Source organism: Micromys minutus (genome assembly GCF_963924665.1).
Source record: "Micromys minutus genome assembly, chromosome: 27".
NCBI lineage: Eukaryota > Metazoa > Chordata > Mammalia > Rodentia > Muridae > Micromys > Micromys minutus.
In genome coordinates, this window is record NC_137962.1 from 41,530,300 (window position 1) to 41,553,574 (window position 23,275).

Below are 23,275 nucleotides of genomic sequence, written 5' to 3' on the forward strand. Positions count from 1 at the left end.
CCCAAGGTCCTACCTCAGCCAGGAAAGCTGTAGAAGTAATCCTCTGGATCTCATACACGCTGTTCTGTGTGCACCCGAGTGCCTTCATCACTAGAGGAAGTCGGGGGCCAGCATACTTTGCCATGGAACTAGGGGAGGAGACCCCAAAAGGCAGGAGCTAGTCACCCCGGGACAAGCTCATGTTGCCCCAAGAGTACTTTACCTCCCACTCTACATGGCTAGAACCCTAGGCTTCTATTCCAGACCCTGTGGGGACTTCTCAGGCTTTCTCCCTTTTCTAGCCCACAGGATACCCCTTCTCTGTACCTGTTGACAAGTGTGTGTCCCATGCCCTCAGATGTCCCTCCTGGACAGGATGTGGCTTGCTTACCTGGCCAGCTGGGCAACACCATCTTCATGCCTTGCTGAGGTTCTGAGCAGCTCCCAGCCTCCCTCCACTTCAACACAACGCAGCACATCTTGGCTGCCACTCCGGAGCAGCAAGGCCTGAAGGGCATCCACTGCAGAGCTGTTGGTGTAGAGTGGGTGGTATCTGATGGCCCATCTGCTCTGAATGCCGTTTGCTGAGCTAACAGGTTCTCTGACTTGTTCCCTTTACCAAGACCAGCAAATGCTGGCAAGTCACCTGGGAGTGTAGCTCCCTTGCATGCATATCCAGGAAAATTCCCATGGCTGCCCAGGCCAATCCTTCAAGGACTTGACTCAGAAGAGACCTGTGGATGCTCATTAGGATTAATAATGGGCTCAAGGAAAGGCCAATTTGCTGGCCTGGAGGTGAACTAGCTAGATTGGTCTTCAGGAAAATATCCAGAATCATTAAGATACACACAAAGGCCACAGACTTAGTTTTTAAAACATGTCCATCCCTGAGCCTGGACCTGGATATAATCTGTGTCTATCTTGAGGAAATAGAGGCTCCTGCCTAACTTATGGAGGCTGAATAGATCCTTAAGCGAGGCCACAATAAAACATCAGCTCGGCTAGGGATGGGGTAATTGTGAGGCAGGGCTATTCCCTATTGGCTTATTCCCTAAGTTCCTATGGCAAGCATTTGACTCCAGTCTCTTGCAGGAGGACTAATGGTGTGCTTCCTAAGCTTAGCTAGAATTAGAATTTGGCCCCTTCTAAGATATACCCTTCCACTGTGGGGAAGAAGTTAAACATTGCTGTGCCAATGTGGCTTATCAAAATGACTAACACCCCTTGCAGAAATGCATGGCCCTCCAGTGCCATAACTCTGATACATTTGCAGTGTCCTGTATGCACAGGATCCTAGAAGGTGGACCCTGAGATCTGGGGTTCAGGGGTAGCACAACACAAGACTCACTAGGTGATATTTCACCTCTGGCTACAGGGGTCGGTAAGGAAAGACCATGGCCGCCAAGTGGGACAGTAGGATGGGAGAGAGAGCAGCGTCCAGCTCATGCAGCACTAGTCTAGGCAGAGGGTAGCCCTTGCTGGCCTGCATGCTATGTCAGACCTTAGCTGGTAGCATCCAGTGGGAGGTTAACACCCATCAAGGTTATGGTGCTGTACAGTACAGGTTCAGCCCAACCAAAAAGCAATCTGATGTTTGAATGCTCCCTAGCCCCAGCCGGCATAGCCAAATGACACCTTAATACTCCAGCCTGGAGCTACTTGCAGAGATGAGAAGAAACCCAGGAAGCATCCAGACTTGAAAACTCATTAATGGTGTCACAAATGATCATCCCAACCTGCTCCCAGAAGAGATCCTGGTTCTTGGAAACAAAGTCACCCCCAAGCCCACTACACTTCAGACAAGGTCTTTTATGTCTTCTTCAGGGCCAGGCAGCTGACATGTCTCCAGCACCATACATGCACTCACAGAGTAAGCATGGGGTGACAGGTAAGAATCCCCTTACCTGCAGGGATCAAGGTTCCTGGCCGCTCTGGCTGGGCTGGTGCTTCTCCGCTCCTTGGCTTGCAGGTTCCGGGGCAGCTGGACGCCCACGGTACAGCTAACTCGTAGTAGGAGTGCTACAAACAGCTGAGGGTAGAGCTCCAGTACCACAGTGCCAGATGATGGGGCAGACAGGACTTCGTACAGTGCACAGGTGGCCTGGGGCAGAGCCACTAGAAGGTCACATCTCCCTTTAGACCACAGTAATTCCTGTACCCATACTCCAGGATTCAAAGGGGGTCCAAACCTTAGCATGAACCCCACATACAGTAAAGTTTTGAGTCTCTAGGGAGAGGTAGGAGGAACCCAAGAAGCCACAGAGTAGATAGGACCCAGTATAGCTCCGTCCTCTGGGCATTAGGCAGGAGAAAGGGACAAACTTCAGCCCATCTGTTCTTGGTTCCTTAGAAAGGAGAGGAAATTCTCACAGCTGCTTTATTGCTTAGAGTGTGGCTGGGCTGGTTTTATTTTTTTTTCCACAGGATAAAATGTGAAGTGTGCTCCCTTGGGAGCTAACACCTGCTGGTCTTTATGAGCCCCAGCACAGCTGCCAGGTGCCTTTGGGGTACCCAGGCCTCATGTGGGGGCAGGGGCAGCATGTAAGGTAGCCCCGAGTCCCTACTCACCGCAAGGGGAAGCAGTGTAGCTACTCTGTCAGCACTACTGCCTAGAAGGAAGGCCCGGCTCTCCTTGAACGGGACGTCTTTGCTCATCTTCTCCAGGAGCAGCTCTAAGACCTGAGCAGTGAGGCTGGGCTCCACAGCCAGTGCCCGCCACAGGGCGCAGGTGTGCCTGCAACCAGAAGGAAATGCATCTTCACCATTGCTGGCTGCAACACTGCCTTATGCTGCAGTTGCCCTGGTTCCACAAGGCTCAGGCATGCCAGAATCAGATCTTGCTGGGAGGGAAATGCTGTCCTGATGTCAGATCTGAACTTGCACCCCAGGGTCTGGAAATGGCTGGCAGTAGAGGCAGGAGGAAAACTGCTGGCCTGTATGTACATAGAGGACCTAAGGCAGGAAGCATAGGGTCTCTAAGAAGTTGCCAGAAGTAAAGATTGGGCTTCTGCAGAGGAAGCATCAATCCCAGGCCTCTGGGACAGCACACAAGGAAGAGAGAGGCATGAGGAGAACGCTCGAGCATTGCAGGTGGCAGGAGAGCCTGTCCACCTCACCGCAATGCCCCAAACCTGAGAGGCAGCCGTGTACTGCCGAAACATGACAAATAGCAAGAGAACTGGTGCCTGCAAAATGGCTTAATGACTGAGGGGATTTGTCACCAAGGCCCATGATCTGAATTGAGTCCCCGGGACTCAGGCAGCAAAAGGAAAGAACCAGCTTCCAAAGCTAGTCCTGTGTCCTCATTTCTGTGGCATGCACATACATACAAAAATAAAATTAAGAGAACCAAAGAGACTTTAGAAATCAAGGACATAACACACTTGTTAGACATATTGCTATCAGCCCAGATAAAGCAGGTGAGAGAACAGGTAAATTGGGGGGCTGGGGTAGAGCTAGGCATAATGGTACATGCCTTTAATCCCAGTACCCAGTAGGCAGATCTCTTAAATTTTAGGCCAGCCAGAAGTGCACAGTGAGATCCTGGGGGAGGGGCACTCCCTAGGATTTAACAGAGAGCAAAGAGGAGTTCAGAAGGCAGGATGGACAGGTACACAGTAAAGTTAGCATAGAGAGAGAACAAATATCTGGGGGTGGGGGAGTTGTCTGCAATTGAGACCAAGTACATGCTAGTCATCCTAGCACCCCAGAAGTGGAGGCAAGAGGGTCATGAATTCAAGGCAGCCTCAGCTACAGAGCACATTTAAGGTCAGCCTGTTAGACTGCAACACTGCTGTACAATTCAGAGGTCCAATAGACTAAGGCAGCAGCAAGATGCAGAACATTCATCTTACAAAGACCACGAACTAGTCCCATGTGGGTCCCTTCACAGCAACCAACATAAGCTAGAAAATGTGACACTTATTTCATGGGTACCACTGGAAACATCTCCAAGTTGCAAGACCCAAGAGTTTGTGAGAAAGAAGCCATGTCCAGTGCTGGGAAGGATTCACACCAGCACTGAGTGTCTTGAAGCCAGGCTCAGTTCCCCTGATGGATGGCTGCACACCACCCATAAGGCCAGAGCACAGTTAAGGTTCCGTGGACCTTACACCCTTTGCTGCAGTGCTTTGTATTCAGAGCAGCACATCACAAATCTGCATCTTTCCCAACCATTTATAAACATGAAGTCTAAATTTTTTAAAAAAGAAATACATAAAAAAATAAAGGGCTGGAGAGATGGTTCAGTGGTTAAGAGTACTGACTGCTCTTCCAGAAGTTCTGAGTTCGATTCCCAGCAACCACATGGTGGCTCACAACCATCTGTAATGAGATCTGATGCCCTCTTCTGGTGTGTACCTATATATAATAAATGAGTAAATTAAATACATATAAACATGAAGTCCCATCTTAGCACACAGACTTGGCATAGCTCACTGACCTGCCCCATTCCCACATGTATGCGACAGGCTCTTTATGCTCTACTCTGCAGAAACTGTTAAAATATCACTACTTCCTAACAGCCCAGAATAGAAAGGCTTATGATCATCCCTGGGAATGTACAGTGTAGACAAGACATGGCCACACTATTCAGCAGTAAGAGCAAGCCACCTTGTGTCAAGAGCAGTATACTAACCAAGTAAGTCAAAGGGAGTCTCAGTCCACTCTCAGAGCTCATGATAAGGCAAAGCCCCCTCCAGCCCCCCCACCCCCCAAGCAGCAGAGGGGCACTGGGGGCAGATTGAGGGCTCAGCTGAAGAGTAAATGGGACCTGGAGGCTGGACACCTCTTCCGCTCCCATCCAAGCAGAAGTCTGCAAGCACAGAGAACCGGGCAGGGGTACCAGGATTTGCGAGCCCTCCCATGCACATCCCTGTCTCAGTGGGAGGTGAAACAACTGCAGAAGATCCCATTGGGGCGTATGTAAGGAGGTTACTAAATGAGAACTCCACACTCTAGGAATGAAGGAGGGGCACGAGAGATGGCTCTGCAGCTACGAGTGTTCACTGTTCCTTAAGAGTTCAGATCTCAACACCTGTTTGGGATGGCTCACAACCACATGTAACTCTCAAGGATACTACACCCTATTCTGGCCTCTAGGGACACTCCCATCACACATATGCACACTCAAGAGAGTCACAGATACACAGGAGAGACAGAGAAGAGAGACAAACAGCCCCCCTACACACACACAGTCACTCCTAATGAGCAGCCTCCGAGCTTGACGAATACAAGCTGGCAGTGATACATGCATCATGTACCTTAACAGCAGGGACGCACACGTAGGGGCCACACCATCTGGCTCAGTAGTGGCCTTAAGGATAACCTCTGGCCCCAACTAAGACTACAAAGAAAGGTGAGATCAATACCATCAGGACAGGAGAAAAAGAAAGGCTGACAAGAAGAAACAGAGGACTACTTGATGAGGTCAGAGATGATTTAGGGAGATGCATTAATCAATATACGGTAAACACGGTTCCTAGGCTCCTCGAGGGGCCCACAGTGGTCATGGTGAGGTTTTGCTCACAGGTGTTGAGTATGCTGGTGAGTCACTGAAGCACAGCAACCAGGTAGTCTTAGTGCCAGAGAGGTTAAGGACAGTGACCACCAGGGAGAGCTATAGAAAGCCTGGCTTAGGTATGTCCAAGAAGGGTCTTAACCCAGGATCTCAAGACATATGGAGAGGGACAGATGCCTTGAGTACCTGAGAGATAGGTCCTTTGTCAATTTGATTATCTTTTTCACAAGCCTAGGTCCATGGGGACTCATAAAAAAATTTAGGTTGCAGAAGTAGGAGAAGTGCTGAAGGAGCATGCACTATGCCATGCAGGAAAAAGAAGCCCCAAAGATGGAGTATGGCTTCCACCAAACAAGCTCAGGGTACTGAGTACCTGTCAAAGGGCAGGGGGCTTCCCAGGAGACTGGATACCACAGCCTCGCAGTGCTGAGATGCTAGGAGGTACACGCTGTGCTGGGCAGCTGGTAGGACATGTTCCTCCTGGGTATCCCGCAGCTTGGCTCGTAACACACTCACAATCTCAGGTACCTGCAGACAGGACAGGCTCAAGTGGGATGTTGCAGTCAGGTTTTGTAGCTCGGCACACATCCACACCAGGCACACACAGATATCTGTTCAGTTCCATAGCCTAGGCTATAAGAAAGAAAGTCCTTAGAAATGTAGAGCTCTTGACTACAGGCTTATAGCAATAAGGTCTAAGACAATCCCCCCACGGGTGTGAGTAGCTAAGATCCCACATGAGAAATGAAAAGACCACTGGCCATGGCCCAGTGGTAGTGCATTAACCAATCTGCTGGAGACTATCCCGGTTTAGATTCCTAGCACTGTAGAGAAGGGAAGAGGTGGGATCCAGAGTAGGTGATTACGGAGCACAAGGTAAAAGAGGTCCCTTGAGCCTCCACAGTGTTCCTGTAACTCAGCCATTGTCTGCTAAAGGCAGGACCCATATGAGAAAACAGGCTAGGAGGCAGGGAGGGGGGACAAAGTAGGGGCAATGGACTTGTGAATAAGAGGAGGACGGGGCCTGAAGCAGTGCCTGTACAGAGCAGGCAACACAAACACTGGGGAACATGAGTGAGTGGGAAAGCTCTGGCCTCTTTAGAACTACATTCTGTAGTGGGTGGGTCTGCAGCCTCACTCTTCTCCAAAACGTGGACTGCTCTAGGCAGCCTCGGACAGCTTGGCTTATGAATCTCCTCTGGCTCTACATATGGAAAGTACCCCTCCCCCAACACATTCAGCCAAATCTGCACGTACAGATCACAGAAGCAAATGTCATTTATTGGGCTGAAGAGATGGCTCAGCGGTTAAGAGGCACTGGCTGCTCTTCCAGAGGTTCTGAGTTCAATTCCCAGCAACCACATGGTGGCTCACAGCCATCTGTAAAGGGACCTGATATCCTCTTCTGGTGTGTCTGAAGACAACAACACTGTACTCATAAATAATAAAATTATTTTTTTTAAATGTCATTTAGCTCGTGAAAATAGTGAACACTCTGACCAGAGTCAGTCATTTCCATCCTCACCCCCTTGTCGAGGGAACTCTTAGACGGGACCAAAAAGTCCCCCAGCACTGAAAAAATTCTAGGTTCAACGGAGACGGCCCCATCTCCTTGGTGAATCCAGAAAGGGTTCAGGAGGCTGAAAATATAGACCACACATGGCAGTGTCCTCGGGTTGACAGCAATGAGGTACTTGGGTACAAGAAGCTAAGCACCCGTGATTCACTCACAGAGTAGACTCCTACCCACCTGCTCATCTGTGTCCTGCCCCAGCTGTGGCCTCAACGGGCTTATGGTGTCCGGCCACTGGCAACTAAAAGCTTCCTTGATACTTCTAGCTTCTAGAAAGTTTGCTGATTGTGTGGGAAGCTGTGCTTGCTGGGATCTTGTTAGGGCTGAGCCATACTCCCAGCTCCTCTCTGAAGTTGTAACAAGAGTTACTGAGTCTCTAGGAGATGTTTTAGCATTGGTCCTTGTTCCCAGCCTACCAATTCTGAAAAGTGCACTTTTCTACCAACTATGACAGCAGTGACCAAGTATGACCAGTGACCTGGTAATGGGAGCAGTGTCCTTATCATTCTGTCTTCGAAGCCCACCTTCACATCTAAGTTCTGCCCAGAAACCCACTTTCTGTCTACATAGACAGGCTCCATTTGGTCTCTGTGGCCCCTTCCCTTTGTCCTCAGCACCTGGGAGTACTCTTGCCTTATCAGCTTGGCCTGTGTCATTTGTTCACAACAGCTTCATAAAGGGGTGGTCCCACTGTGGTGGTTCTAACACACTGGCAGTCATGCAATCATAATCCAATTCCAGAACTTTTCATAACCCCCAAAGGAATCCCGTCGCACCTCTTTCCCAGCCCCACAAACCTCAACTCTACATTCTTCTCTGTGGACTGCCTGTTCTGACGATTTCATATAAATGGCTCACACAGTGCACAATGCTGCTTCTTCTGGCTTTCACTAGGTACAGTGCTTCTCAGGGCTCATTTACACTGCAGATGTTTTGGAACATCATTCTCATTGTACAGAGAGAGGTACCATATTTTTTTCCCCTCATTCACAAACTGGTAGAATTTGCATAAGGCTGCTGTGAACATTCATGTGTTATTTTCTTCGTGTGTCCTGGAGTGTTCCCAGGGGTCACATGACTTCCTGAGCACATTCCTGACTGTTTGCATGTGATGGAGTCTCTCTGTCTCCTAGCCATTTGCATTAGCATATATGCCCTTTTTCCTGTGTTCCCTTTGCGCTTTGGAAGATCATCCTCCCATTGCCTGATATGGGTGCTAAAGATCTGCTCTAACCACCCTCCCACCTTGCCTCACTTGCAGCTTGGCAGTGTGTTTCATTCACAAGCATGGTATACCCTGTGGGACTTTAGTCTAGCTGCATGCCTCCTCTAAAACCTCAGTGACTCGGTGTTGGACCAGAAGTCCAACAGCACCAGCCTGTCTGTTGGAGTATCTCAGGGTAGAGAGGTTTCTCTTGACCCTGAAGGGCCAAGAAGTCAGATATGCCAAGTTACAAGACAACTGAGATGCCAGGTACTCCAAAGCCTAAACTCTTGACTGGGCTCAGTAATTCAGACAGGCAAGGATACCTGGCTCTATTTAAAAAAGGGGGGGACCCCAAAACCATAAAGCTCTGAAAAGGGTCTTGACACCAAACGAGCACAGGCAAGAGAGAGAAGCAGGTGACATCAACCTCAACCTCAAAACTCACGTATGAAGGGACAAATCAACAGAGTAGGTTACTACAGGATGAAGCGTGTATTTGAAAATCATACACGTAAGGGATTAGTATCCAAAATGCATCAAGGCAACAAAACCACTAGAAATCTCTGAGGGCCAGCAAGATTGCTCAGTGGCTAAAGCACTTGCCTGGTGACTTGAATTCTATCCCTAGAACCCACAGAGCGATGGAAGGAAAGAAATGACTCAAGTTGCCTCATTCACACTAATAATAAAGTCTAAAACAACAACAAAAACTGGCTTGAACAGACATTTTCCAAAGGCAATACACAAATGGCCAATCTACATATGCAAAGATGCTTAGCTTCACTAACTGCCAGAGAAACACATATCAAAATCACAACAATGAGTCTGGATAAACAGCTCAGTGCTCAAGGGTGTATATTGCTTTTACAGAGGTCCTGAGTTTGGTTCCCAGGACACATAATTGGCAGTTCTAGCTCCAATGCCTGTGACCTCTGCAGACACCTGCATTCTTATAGACATACATACATACATACATACATACATACATACATTCACACATCCATATGCACATATGCAATTTACAACAAAACCAAACACAAGGGCTGGTGAGGTGGCTCAACAGATAAAGATGCTTTCTGTTAAGCCAGAAGACTTGGATATTCCCAGTGTCACATGGTGAAACCCCCTATGGTGTCTTCTGAACTCAACATATGTGCTATGTCATGGGTACCCACAAGTTCCCCTGCTCCCAAATAATTAAATGCATGCAAGCATACATACACACACACACATGCGTGCACCATCAGAATGTCTTGCTCTTCCAGAGATGGGTTCCTAGCACTGGATCCCACCAGGCAGTACCTCACAACACTGGCTTTTTAAGTTATCCAGTGGCACATGGATACCATCCCTGTCTAGAGGCCACACCATGGGGAAGCTCCTGTTGTTAGACGCTCTGTTTTTTTTTTCACTGCATAGTTCCTGCCTCGACTAGCAGAACCCAGAATACTCCAGGTATTCCGACAGATCGGTAAGGAAAGCACAGACAATTTAACATGGAACTGGGCAAAAACTAGTGTCCTCAAAGAGAAGTCATCAAATTATCCCTCAGTCACCAGAAAAATGCAAATTAAATCCTAACATGGAATACATCACAAGCTCATCACCAAAAGACAGGAAATGGAGCCTTGTAAAAACTCCCACCACTCTCCAGGTGGGTGTCCACTGGAGGGCACCCTCAGACAGCTGCTATGTTACCCTATGGCTAAGGAATCTGGGATGGCAGATGAACCAGTGTGATATCCATGACAAGCAGCAAGCTGCGGGTTAGTGGGAGGAGGAGCGTGAGTGACCTCAGTTTACACCATTTGCAGGACACTTGTATCAGGAGATGGAGGTAGCCTGGGGTGTCAACAGAGGCGACTCTGCCTGTAGATGATGGTGTAAACTGACACTCCAGCTCCTCTTCTGGGAGACTTCAATTCAAGGTAGAACCTCAAAAATCCCCTCTAGCAAATGAGTTGAGCCCACACCTTCCAGGACTCTAAATCTACTCTACAGCTGCCCAGCCTGTTGAAGCTGGCCAGATCCAAAGCGACGGAGTGCAGAGACTGCCTTCACTCTCACTGCACACCATGTCCAGCCATAGGTGCTTCCAAGTCATATTTGGAATCTACCAGTAGAGGACAGATGTGGGCTGCAACCCTCTGGGCACCGTGTGTGAGCTTGGAGTTTCTGTATGAGAGCCTGCAGTCCCATGGCTGGCAATCTCCCTGGGACCTGGTCACATAGTGCATGCATGTCTTCTTTGGTAAGAGAGTCAGGAGCTCAGCAGATATCAGCTCAATGTTAGTGTTTGTGGCTTTGGATGTGGGGGGGGGGGCTCGTATACCTCAGACTGATCTCCAATTACCTATACAGCTGAGGCTGGGGCCTTGGACCCTGATCTTTTTTATCTCCACTTCCAGATTACTGGAATTAAAGTATGTACAAGCATGCTGGGCTGTCTTTCTCCTCGGGTCCAGTGAGCCCCTGCTCAGTCTCCCGGCTAGCACTAAGAACAGAGAGTAAACCGTGCCAGGCTTGCACCTTCCTTTTTCTTCTTAAACTCTCCACCCCTCCCCCTCCTTGAAACAGGGTTTCTCTGTGTAGCCCTGGCTGTCCTCAAATTCCCTCTGTAGACCAGGCTGGCCTGTAAGATCCATCTGCTTCTGCCTCTAGAGTGCTGGAATTAAAGGCGTGCGCCATCACTGCTTGGCTTAAATTCTTAATAGAGTTGCTTTTATCAAGTTCTAAGTAGTCTTCAGATAAGATCTGTCTGTATCAGACCCAGAGCAGACACAGTCAGAACTCAGAGAGGGCGCCTTGCCCTCAGCCCCGCCCTAGTCCCCTCAGCCCCGCCCTAGTCCCCTCAGCCCCGCCCTAGTCCCCGCCCACGCTCCTTCACCTTTTCCAGCAGCACGTTGCCGCGCTCCTTCAGCAGGCAGTTGATCATGACTGTGGCTGCACGGGAGCAGTTCTTGTCTGGGTCTCCCAGGCTCTCAAACATGGTGAGCAAGAGGCTGATGAGCTGATCTGACGGGAGGCGCTTGGCAATGATCTAGAAAAGCAAAAGCAATGCCAGAACAGAGAAGTAGGATGAGGGGAACCTCAGGGGCCTAGCTCGGCCTTCTTCATCCTAGCTGCAGGGCCAGGATCACACAGGGGACAGGAGAGTGACCTGTGTGGAGCTGCTCTCTAGAAAACAGGGATTTCAGGACAGGTCTGAAGCTTTCCCACCTCAGTGAGCCCCATGACCCTACCCTCCACCTCAGCCTCCTTTTTTCCCCCAACACAGAAATACACCAGAAGGAAGAACACCACACTGCCAAGCCCCAGTTACAGAGCCCAGCCCCTTCTGACCCATCCAGGACTGAGTCCTTGCTTCCTAACACTGAGCATTACCCAAAAGGGCCCAGGGACCCTTCCTATCAGCCCCTGCCAGAAACCCTGACCATACAAAGAACAGAAATGTTCATAGACAGGATCACAAAAGAGGATTCACTGAGGCGGAGCTAATTTGGCTGTCCTGGGAGCTCTGCGGAGCTCCAGACTAGACATCTGGCTGGTGGTTCAGGCTGGATAAGCTACCTAGGGAGTACAGTATATATATATATAGGGCACGAAAGAGACTTTTTAGCCCCGTGCTGTGCTTCTAAATGTAGACAAAGTGCCAGAGCCACCTGGAATCAAAGACAGGGCTCATGCTGGTCCAGGAATGTGGCTCTACGCAGAAGCAGAAACACCCAGCACCATGTCCTCCAACTCTGGAAACCCATATGTCCAGTAGGGAAGCTGGGAGCAGGCAGCAGGGAGCTGTAGAGCTAGAACCGGAATTCAGATCCCTCTTGGGAATTCTCCAAGACCTTACCACTGAGCACACCATACTGTGGTATCCCGAAGCAGGTATGAAACATGGCAGTGTGGACCCAATGGGGCCCCAAACACCAATTCCTTGAATGAAATCTGCTCACAGCCAACCCTCAGGGCCTGCTGAGCGAGAGGGGCCAAGTGCTTCCTTGGAAGTCCCTTCACCCCAGATGCTGCAGCCCCTCTTTCTTGTTGCTGGGATCCCATAAGTACCTGGGCTATGCTGTGGCAAGTGTGGAAAAGGATGGTGGGATCGGCCTGCACAAGGCCATCTTTCAGGGTGAGGAGACGCTCAGCCACATCATCACGATGGTCTCGGGAGAAGCCTAAGGGCCAGAGTTGACTGAAGGCTTCCCCAGTGATTCCAGTCTGACTCCATACCCAACTTCTGCCTCCACAGTCCCCACATCCCCAGCAGGGCTCACCCTCATAGCCCAGCTGCAAGTACAGTAGGGAGTAGACACAGCCCACAGCTTCCTGGCGGGTAGTAGTCCACGTGTCAGCACACCGAGGGGCAAAGAGACCAACCAGGAGACCCAGGTTGTGGAAGGGTACCAACGTCTGCGGGGAGATGGAAGGCGGAGGGGACTGGGCTATAGCGATTCTGGGGGATAGGCAAGCACAACCTATATCAGGCTACGTGGCCTGACCCTTCAACAAACTTTTCCTCACCACGCCTAGGCCACCTAAGCATAGGGAGTGGGACACTTCGATTTGAGCTATAGAAAAGCACAAGGACTCTGCCGATTCCTCCACCGCCCTTGAAGTGAATCCCCAGGTGCTAAGTCTGTGGACAGGGGAAGGAGACAGTGTAGTCCCTTTATCCTCATGGGCTTCAGTCCACCTCTCAAGATCTGCTCACCTTATGTAACGAGCCTCTCTCCCTCCTTAGAGCAGCCTTGCCTTCTGCCTGCCAGAGGCTGCAAACATCCCCAGCCCTGACTCAAGGCCACACACCCATGCCCTCCCAGGTCCCCTCGGCAGTGCCCAGTTCAAAGCAGGCCTAGATGCCCCTGACACTCCACGTCTCAAGAGTTGCCAGACAAGAAAGGGGAATTTCAGGTCAGCAGTGAAAGGGTAAGGCAGGATGCAGACTTGGGAACAGGGGGCTGTTGTTCCCAGTATGGTTAAATGCATGTCCACATAAACCAAAAGAGACAAACACACACACCAAAACAAGATTATCATGAGAAAATGTCCATGATGATTCCAATAGAGGACAAAAAGATGTTTGTAAAAGTCTACTCTGTTCCTGATAAAAAGTTCTGATTGGGGCTGGAGAGATGGCTCAGTGGTTAAGAGCACTGGCTGCTCTTCCAGAGGTCCTGAGTTCAAATCCCAGCAACCACATGGTGGCTCACAACCATTTGTAATGGGATCTGATGCCCTCTTCTGGTGTGTCTGAAGACAGCAACTGTATTTACATACATTTTTAAAAAAGATCTGATTAACACAGCCAGTGCCAGACAAAACTAAGTGGCTCAGCAATAAAGAGCTGAGTGCAGCCTCCTAGGAGCGGGTGCTTCACCCTGGTCTGAGTCTAATGTAACCCTATCCCCTTGTTCCTTGGTCCTAGTCAAAGAAGACTGTGAGGCAAGGGTGGAAAGCAGCAGGAAGCCAGGGAGCCGGCAGGCTGTCCTGGGACCAACCAGAGGGCAGATGGAGAGGTGAAGTCTGATGGAGGGAGAGGTGAGGTATGATGGAAGGGTGAGGACAGATGAAGGGGTGAGGTCTGATGGAGGGAGGGGTCAGGACTGATGGAGAAGTGAGGTCTGATGGAGGCAGGGGTCAGGACTGATGGAGAGGTGAGGTCTGATGGAGGAAGGGGTAAAATCTGATAGAAGGAGGGGTGAGGCCTGGTGGAGGGAGGGGTGAGGTATGATGGAAGGGTGAGGTCAGGAGCCCAGTACTCACACTGACATGCAAGTGCTCCAGGAAGAACTGCAGGAGGCAGGCACCCAAGCCAAGTGCTCGTGCCCGCTCATGACCCCTCGAGGACTTGATCCATGGGCTCAGGTGCTGCAGGAGAATGGACCTGACACAGGTGCCTGCTGGGGGAGCAGCCCGGGAGGGCAGAAGCCCACATCCCAAGTGGGCCCCAGGGCAGCTCCCACGTTAGGGTCTGCTGTAGCTCACTGCCCACTCGACATGGCTGGGAATGATCCAAGCCTATTAGGCCCTGGATGCCTAGATGGGGGATTGGTGCTGCCCCAGCACACTGTGACCAGGGAAGCACTGGGAGGACCACAGCAGGGCGTGGTGCTTCATCTTGCTTGCCTCAAGTGGTTAGCAGACTGCACCCGGGCTCGTGTGCCCCATCCCAGCACTGTAGTAGTCAAGGGAAATATTGCAGAGGTCCCGTCTGCTCAGAGTGGTCCAGGCAGATGGGATGTGTTCTGATGCCCCTCCCCTAGAGAGACTAGCAAACTGTCTCCATAGTACCTAACCGCGGTGGGGGAGGGGGAAGGGAAGGAGCCAGGAACTAGGTGGGATACTTAAATTCCATCATCCCCAGCAGTGTACACCCACAGCACACCTCTACCATGATCTGCAGGCCTTGAGGGGTCATGTTCTGCTGTAGCAGTCTTGTTAACAAATCTTCAAGGGCACGCACCGTGTCCAGATACAGGGGCTGGAAGGAGAGCCAGCCCCATGCGTGATCCCATTTCTTTTAGAGGCCTCTCACTCCCTGCTCACCCTCGCCCTGCCCTTGGACGTGCAGTACCTCCTGGAAGACACCATCTTCCCCGTCAGGCTCAGGTGGCAGGGCCATGACACTGTGTAAGCAGCTGTGGACCACATCTGCCTGTGCCTGCTCCTCCAGGGCAGGCTCCAAGTTGCTGAGCAGCAGGTTAAGGGCACTAATAAATGGCCCCATGACATCTTCTCCTGCCTGGTCCTCCCAGAAACCACTGGGCTTACATGGATGGTCCAGCTCCTGTGACATTCGCAATACTTCAGCCACATAATGCAGTCTATACATCTGCATACAGGTCCACAGGCCCACTCAGGGCTGAGAGGCAGGAAAGGATACACCAGGTATGTGCAGGCAAGCATGGCTTTCTTCCGAATGGGTGTTCTCAGGTAGTCTGTGGGTTCTGCCCTGATGAATTCCTTGGGGAGGCAGCATATAACAGCCTCTCAGCGGAGACATTAGCCTCCGCCCCGCTCCCCATCTCTTCCATGAAGTGGGTGGTTGAGGCCTCTGAGGTGCAGGGCTCTGTTTGCACCCACTCAGCCCCAGGTGGCCTCACTGGATGCATGCCTCTGGCCTCCTTGGTTCCCACCTCCACTGCTGGCTAGCTCACTGCCCCAAACTCACCACCATCTGCGCCACCAGCTCTGCTTTCCTTGAGAAGTGGAAGGAACCGGCTTGTGTGCTGCTGCACATGGCCTGGCTGACCATGCAGAGGCTCTGGACGAGGCAGAGCTTCAGGGCCGGGTCCTGAGGGAACAGCTGGCTGCAGGAGGCTTTCACACCTGCCCCCAGAACTGCCGCATTCAGAGGAGCCACAGAGCAGAACCCAGCCTCAGAAGCTAGAGTATATGCCCTTTCTTGGACAGCCAGAAACTCTGTGCACTGTGACCTAAAAGCCCTACAACAGCCTCCCAACCAAGGAGGAACCTAGGATCTGGGGGGAAGTTCCAGGGCCTTGGCCCACAAGGGAACAGCTTCACAGGAGACATGAGAGAGGCCATTCTGAGAAGCAGAATGCCAACCCTCTACTCCTGTGGGCAGGGGGCAGAAGGGGTGGACCAAGAAACTAAAATAACCTCCCCAATCCAGCCCACCTCCTCACCCTGTGAGACCCCACTCCTCAGGAAGAAAGACTTGCCCCTCACAAAGGCCTGTCAGGTTAGTATCAAGGACATCACAGAGGAAGTATGGTAATGAGACCAAGAGAACCTCTGGCCCTTTTCCATGGTTCTGGGCTTAACTCGCCCTCCCATAGGTGCTCTCTGGAGTCTAGAGAAAGGCAGCCCCAAAAGCATTGGGAACAGAGCCAAAGGAGCCCAAAGCTATCGCTGGGCTGTGGGGGACACAGCTGTAGGTGGCCTGTCAGCTGACTGTAAGGATGTAGCCCAGGACCAATTATCCAGAGGCAGAGAAGCCATGTTCTGCCCTCATCAGGAGCTTAGCTGCTACAGTTCCTGGAAGTGCTGCTCCAAAGGGAAGTGGGCAGGAGTCTCAGAACTGTACTCCAGGACACTTCCCCAGGACCATCATGGCCGGGAAGCCCAGTGAGCTCTAGGTTTGGCTCTGCCCCAAAGCCCAGCCCAGAGGACAGAGAGAAAAAGCACAGTTCACACATAGTTGCCAAACACTATACCTTGGTCTCTACCTTTATTCCCAGAACCTAAACAACAAAGAGTGAAATCGGTTAAGACTCTGGCGTTGTGGGACTGGCCCACGCAGACAGCTGCAACGCCCACCTTGGTGTTGAAGCACTGGAACATGCTGCGGAGAATGTCAGACTCGACCCTGGCCAGCACCAGTTCCCGAGGGGCCTGTGCAGCTACGTGCCCATAGCACAGGATCAGAGAGCGCTTCATCCTTTCCACTTCATTCTCACTGCGGTCCTGGGAGGCAGAGAAACCCGCAGGGCGGCAGCTACTCAGTGAGCTGCCCTCCCAGGGAGCCTTGCCCTGCAGTGTGCTTTCTATAGTCCGAGACTCCTGGAACAGCCGGAGGTGGCTAGGAACACCAGAGGTAGCATCCAGGGATGGAAGAAGGGCAGCCCAGGGGCCCATGCGTGCCACTGGGAACTAAAGGGCTGAGGCCGTGGTACCAAGGAACAGTGGAAAGAAAGCTGGATGCCTAACAACCTGAACACTAGGGCTTGTAGATACCAACATCAGAAAAGGCAGTATGGGGAGGGGGTTGGGGGTGGGGAGCAGGGCGGGGCAGCAGCTACATGTGGTCACACACTTTCAATCCCAGCACTCTGGAGGCAGAGGCAGAGCTCTTAGAATTTGAGGCAAACCTGGTCTACACATCAAGTTCTATGCCAGCCAAGGCTACATAGTTGAGGCCCTGTCTGAAGATAGATATAGAGGGGGCTGGAGAAATGGCTCAGTGGTAAGAGCACTTGTTCTTACAGAGGACCCCAGGTTCAATTCCCAGCATCCACATACATGGTGGCTCACAATTATCCACAATTCCAGTTCCAGAGGATTCAATACCTTCTTCTGACCTCAGTGGGTACCAGGTTACATACACGGCACACAGACACTGGTACACATGAAAACTAAGTAGATAAATCTAAAAACACTTTAAAAGAGACAGAGAAAGAAGGGGTGTATAGGTGTATCCTTGCACACCTGGGCCAACCCTCAGGTCCCATGAGCAGAGAGAGCACTCACTAGAGACAGCAAAATGTTAAAGAGTTGGACATAATGGGAGATTCTTAAAATCCAAGCACTTAGGGCAAAGAACAGACAGCCTGGCCACGTAGGAGGGTACAGCTTTCAGTTCCCTGGCTGTGGCGGTTCAGATAGGAAATGTCCCCAGAGCTCAAGTGTCCCCAGTGCTGCAGGGGTTAAAGGAGTAACATTTGAAAATGTCCCTAAAGCTCACATGTCCCCAGAATAGCAGTGTTCAAAGATGGAAACCTTTGAGAAGTGACTGACTCATCAATGGACTAACCCATGGTCCTCAACCTGGAGGGACAAACAACCCTTTTATAGACCATCGGAAAACAGATATTCATAACAGTGGCGAAATAACAGTTACGATGTAGCAATGAAAAGAACTTTATGATTGGGGGTCACCACAACGTGTACTAAAGGGTCGTAGCATCGGGAAGGCTGAAAAGTGCTGAATTAACCCTTTGGCAGATTCAGAACATCATAGGTTTAGAGGTAAGTGTGTTTCTTGGCTCCTGTGAGATGGGCAGCTCTCTTCACCTTGCCCTACCGCCACCCCTGGCCTGCACAGGCCAAATGCCAATGGACCCAAATCTCTGAAACTAGGAGGCAGGATAAATCTTTCTCCTTAAAGTTGATTTCCTCAAGTATTTCATCATAACAGAAAACTGGTCACCACAGACCCTTGCCACTTAGAACTCTCACTAACCCACAGCTAGAGGTACACCGCTCCGATCAGCTAGGGCTTCTGGGAGCCCAGGCCCGGAGGAGGGAAGGGAGGACACAAAAGGCTGCAAAGCAAAGTGCTTTCTTGCTTGAGCGAAAGGAGCCCTAGCCTTCATCTTGAGAGAGAACTGACGTCGAAGGTCAGGAATCCACTTTACTGCAGACAGGAAAAGTGAAGCAACCACAGACAGTTATGAACTCACAGAGATGCCATCCTGGGTAATGACCATCTTACCTTAAAAATGCTAAAGATGCTGGTGGACTTCCTAAACACGTCTGACCTCACAAAGTCCTCCAGCTGCGCTAGAGTGTCCTCAAGGTGGGTAATGGAACAGATCCCGAAGCAACAGGCGAGGCCCTGGGGAGATGTACCGGTGTGCTCACACTTGGGGACAGTGGCCCACCTGCCCACATGCTGTGTGGGGAGGAATATACATGTACAATACACAAAGTACCACACACACAAGCCTAACGGCACACTGAATACATGTGAACATATGTAGAGAAGCAAGCCGTGTGCCACACATGCAAACACGGACCTAGATGCTCACAGTGCCTGTGGCTGGCCGCCGGAGAAAGCAGATGAGAGCTGCCCGACAGCCTTGGGCACTGGGGACCACCTACCTCCTGCTCTGCCTCTTCGTGGTATCGGGCCGTCTCCAACAGCTCTCGGAGGCGCTTTCTCACCACCTCCTTACTTGAAGCAGCACCCAGTGTGGTTCCTATGCACTTATACAGGAAATTCTGGAACAAAGGTAGAGAGCAGACGAACCTGACTCCTGAGTGGACAGACACCTGCCCTTTGGTGGGTATGGCTAATGGGAGAGCTGTATTCTTTTTTCTTTCGTTTTTCTGAGATGCAGTTCCTCTGTGTGGCTCCAGCTGTCCTGAGACTAGCTCTGTAGACTGGGTTGGATTTGATCTCATAGATCCGCCTACCTCCCAATACTGGGGTTAAATGTGTGCACCACTATACCCAGTCCCTTGGAGAGCTAGCTGTATTTCAGGCAGGACATAGGAAGGGTCCCCCATGAGCCCCAGGATGCGTCTGAGGAACAACCAGCAGGCAGCAAACCCCCATCCCCCAGCTGTTAACTGCAGCAAAAAGGCTCCCAAGCCTGTTTGATTTTTCTGGCGTGGCCAGGGTTGCCAGGGTCAGGAGACAAAGGCATAGGCAGGAAAGATCACAGACTCAAAGCGAGCTAGGAGCTGGGACTGGGGACTGTGCAGAGAGAGACCCCTGAGCCCAGCGTGCTTGTCCTGTCACCTTCTCGTGAGGAGTCCCACTGTAAGAGGGTAGCTGCTTGCACATCTCCTGGCTCAGCTGACAGGCCCACATGTTGTCAGACACCACGGCCAGGGTGTCTCGCAGGAACTGCGGTTGAAAGGATGAGAGTGTTAGTGAGGGCTGGAGGTGGAGTCTAAGGAGCAGCCTGGTCCCCTGACAACCTGGCGGTGACTGTTGGTAAGTGATCTTGGAAGGTGGGTAGCTATGAGGAATGATGAAGCACAAATGGTTCTGAACTAGCTGGGACCGGGGAAGGAGGGAAGAACACTTTCTGTGTCCAGGATGAGCAAAAGTCCCTCAAATTTGGTGCTGGGTAAGAGTAGAATGCCCTGTATAGGAATCTGAGACCAGCCATCCTCACCCCAGACTCCCCCACTGCCACGCCCATTCCCGAGCCATACCACCAGGTGAACTTGGGTGACAAGTCCCCAGGAAGGCACGACACACCAGTCCCATATGTGCTGCCCCAACCCTCTGTGCCTAGGCCCAGAATGTCCCAGAAAGGCACAGATAGGCATCTCTCACCACTAGAAGCTTTTCTTCCCACTCCTTCAGTGTCAGGGTTTCCTCAGTGTGCTCTGAAATGACCAATAAACCTACTGGCTGGGGTCCTGCCAGGCAGGCTCATTCCAGCCTGCAGTAGTGGGCCCTCCGTGCCCAGCACCTCCTCAGTCTGCACCCCTCCCTCACGTCACCAGGTAACACCTCTTTAGCCATCCAGGCCCTTTCTTAGATTACAGCTTAGATTATTTCTTTCAGCCACAATGACATACTGGCTGCGAGTGGGGTCAGGGATGGCTAACGGGCCCCTTAGCCCACAGGCCTCACCATCCAGGTGCTCCAGCAGCACGGGCATGGTTGTCTCCCACCGCTGGCCCAGTAAAGGGTGGATATTCTGATGCATAACCTTCAGGAGGCGCAAGGAGGCTGCCCCACGCCCATCTCCCAGGTAGGGATTAGAAGACACAACCTGAAGGAGGGGAAGAAAGGGGGTTGCCTAAGCATGGAGCCACCTGCACCGCCCGGTCACAGTGCCCAACCTGGGCACCAGCTTCCCTGGAGTGAAGGGAAACCAGCAAACACAGCAGGGAGGAGTGCCAATGACATGGTGGCAAGGGTCACAGCCTGCCACAGAGCTGACAGGGACTCTCAGCTCTTCTATGAGAGTAAGCACGGTCAGGCTGCCACATATGAGAATATCCCACGAAGGACGGTGTCAGCCCGTGTGCCTGCACACAGTAATGGACCCTTTGCTTACCAGCAGCCTCGTGGTCAGAGCGAAGGGAGACGGGAGGTTTGCTGGACAAGAAACATGGAAACAGTTACAAGGCAGGGATAGGATAAAGGATGGGGATCATACGCATGAGCAGGCAGCTGGGGCGGGACAGCCCACAAAAGCAGCAGCGGGGGTGGGGCACGGGCAGAGAGCGGAGAGGGGATAAGGTGTAAGGTCATGGCACTGGTGGGGTCAGTCAGGGGCACGGTGGTTGGGCCTCCACACCATTCGAGTTGTACTGGATGAGGAAATCATCTGCCCCTGCCTCCTGCCTCTTCAGGGCTAAGTGCACAAGGCTCCTGCAGAGTGGGGTGAGAGCCTCAGTGAAGCGCACCGGGGTGAGGAACTCGAGGAGGTAGGGCCAGAGAACCTGGAGGACAGAGGGCCACGGTCTGTGGACTGCACGCAGGTGGGCGTGGCCTCCAGGGAAGCAGAGCTGCCAGAACTTCATCTCCACAGCTATACAGGAGCAGGGCCCACACTAAGACACACAGTGTGTCCAGCCACCGCTGAGAGATCCTCTGAGCACGGCCCAGCCACCGTCCTCTGGAGGCCACACACTCCACTCCAGGCCAGGGACGGGGAGGGCAGGAAATCTCAGAGAGGGAAAGCAGGTGGCCCGTCTCAGGTCAAAGACACGCACACTCACACTGTTCATCCTGTCCACTGTGGTGCTGACGAGGTAGAGGGTTCGGATACTGACTGCCCGCACGCTGTCTGCTGCCAGGTCCTCCCCGTCAGGGGACGGCTTCTCCGGCTGGAGAAGAAACAAAGGAGAGAAAAATGTGGATGACTGTCCACACACCAAGGTTAGCACGAGAAGGGGAAAGGCTGGCAGAAAAGGGAACATGGCCGACTCACCAGCCCTGCCGTGAGAGCGTGTCTATCAGCTCCCACAGGCAAGCACATTAAAATCACTCAGGCTGCGTGGGACTGACAAGCTAAGCTTGATTTTCAGATCCAAAGGCCTAAGGAAAGGCCTAAAAGTTGTCCTCTAAGCTCTATATGTAGTCCATGGCATGTGTATACCTGCGCGCGTGTGCGCGCGCGCGCGCGCGCACACACACACACACACACACACACACCTCTCTTCCCCTTCCTCCCTCTGTCTGCCCTGTCTCTGTTCTTGTGTCCTATAAGCTACTGACTCCAAAGTGCCTGGCTTGCTGTCAAGCCTGATAACCTGAGTTGGATCCCCAGAACTGACATGGTGGAAGGAGAGAACCGACTCCTACAAATTGCCCTCTGACCTCCAAAAGGTGCCCCCATCCACCCATACTTGTGCACAAAATAAGTATTTTTAATTTAAGGGGGAGGAGGTAGAATATAGATGTTTAAAAAATTCTTCTCTCAGGCTGGAGAGATGGCTCAGCAGTTAAAGATCACTGACTGCTCTTCCAGAGGTCCTGAGTTCAATTTGTAATGGGGTCTGATGCCCTCTTCTGGTGTGTCTGAAGACAGCAACAGTGTACTCACATATATAAACAACTCTTTAAAATTCCACTCTGAATGCAGTTTTCCCTCCCTCCTCACACCATTTCCCACCCGTTCCTCCTCCATTTCTCTGTCTGTGGATATCAACCAAATATGGCATTTCAACAGCAGCAACAACAACAACAAATTTACAGCACGCATTAGGGGAGTCTATTCAACTTTTCCAATAATAAAAAAAAATCTTTCAATAGCGAATAATTGGAACTAAAGACTAAAACTAAAACTAAAGGACTTGGCCTTCTTCAGTTCTTGTCTAATAACCTACAAACTACTGTGAAGACGCAGAGTTCAAAGTTCAAAGCCTGGCTGGCAATGGCTCTGCATGTGAGAGCACTTACTGGGACCCATATGTTAGGAGAAGAAAAACACCTCCCAGAGGTGTTTCTCCCCTGACTTCCACAAGTACACTAGGATGTGCAACTACACACATCTATACATACACAAAAAGAAATAAAATGTTAAGAAAATTAGCCGCCAGAGAGGTGGTTCAGTGGTTACGGATGTATGCTGCTCTTGCAGAAGACCTGAGTTTGGTTCCTACAACCAATTCTGAGCAATTCACAACCTCCTGCAACTACTGCTCCATTCACACCAACTCTAACACTAACACACACACACACACACACACACACACACACACACACACACACAGAATCCCCCCCTCTTTTTTTTTTTAAAGAAGAAACTGACCCGTGGCCAGGCTTCCTCCAAAGGTAGGCTGTTACCCATGACCTCTAGTCAATGTCATAACCTTTCAGACAATGCAGGCTGGGCCTGTGGGATGGCTCAGTGGGTAATGCATTACCATCAAGCCTGATACCCTGAGTTCTATCCCAGAGACCCACATGCAACTCCCATATGTTGTTTAGTGTGAACACACACACACACACACACACACACACACACACACACACACACACGTAAATGTGATTTTATAAGAAAGAGAAGGTGGACCTGAGAGGAGTTGGGGTGGAGGGGGTAAATATGAGCAACATACC

The 23,275-nt window shown here is 51.3% G+C and overlaps 1 protein-coding gene across 4 annotated transcripts in view; it reads right to left on the reverse strand.

Moving 5' to 3' along the window:
• The window catches only part of MROH1 (maestro heat like repeat family member 1), a 65,827-nt gene that overhangs the window by 2,165 nt on the left and 40,387 nt on the right, over nt 1-23,275 (reverse strand). Inside the window, exons 15-37 of one of the 4 annotated variants that reach the window (XM_080939538.1) lie at nt 21,433-21,540; nt 21,009-21,153; nt 20,766-20,806; nt 20,336-20,477; nt 20,033-20,085; nt 19,487-19,594; nt 18,844-18,963; nt 18,455-18,577; nt 16,561-16,707; nt 16,458-16,484; nt 15,449-15,571; nt 15,161-15,240; nt 14,852-14,966; nt 14,663-14,758; nt 14,041-14,145; nt 12,552-12,687; nt 12,340-12,452; nt 11,165-11,317; nt 5,871-6,025; nt 2,548-2,713; nt 1,884-2,080; nt 371-508; nt 14-128 (exon numbers count right to left, since the gene is read on the reverse strand). In XM_080939538.1, the coding sequence (XP_080795664.1) occupies nt 14-128; nt 371-508; nt 1,884-2,080; nt 2,548-2,713; nt 5,871-6,025; nt 11,165-11,317; nt 12,340-12,452; nt 12,552-12,687; nt 14,041-14,145; nt 14,663-14,758; nt 14,852-14,966; nt 15,161-15,240; nt 15,449-15,571; nt 16,458-16,484; nt 16,561-16,707; nt 18,455-18,577; nt 18,844-18,963; nt 19,487-19,594; nt 20,033-20,085; nt 20,336-20,477; nt 20,766-20,806; nt 21,009-21,153; nt 21,433-21,540 (2,706 nt within the window). Of the gene's footprint in view, nt 1-13; nt 129-370; nt 509-1,883; nt 2,081-2,547; nt 2,714-5,870; nt 6,026-11,164; nt 11,318-12,339; nt 12,453-12,551; nt 12,688-14,040; nt 14,146-14,662; nt 14,759-14,851; nt 14,967-15,160; nt 15,241-15,448; nt 15,572-16,457; nt 16,485-16,560; nt 16,708-18,454; nt 18,578-18,843; nt 18,964-19,486; nt 19,595-20,032; nt 20,086-20,335; nt 20,478-20,765; nt 20,807-21,008; nt 21,154-21,426; nt 21,541-23,275 lie in introns of all 4 variants that reach the window. The other 3 variants (XM_080939537.1, XM_080939540.1, XM_080939539.1) reach the window with 3 other exon arrangements.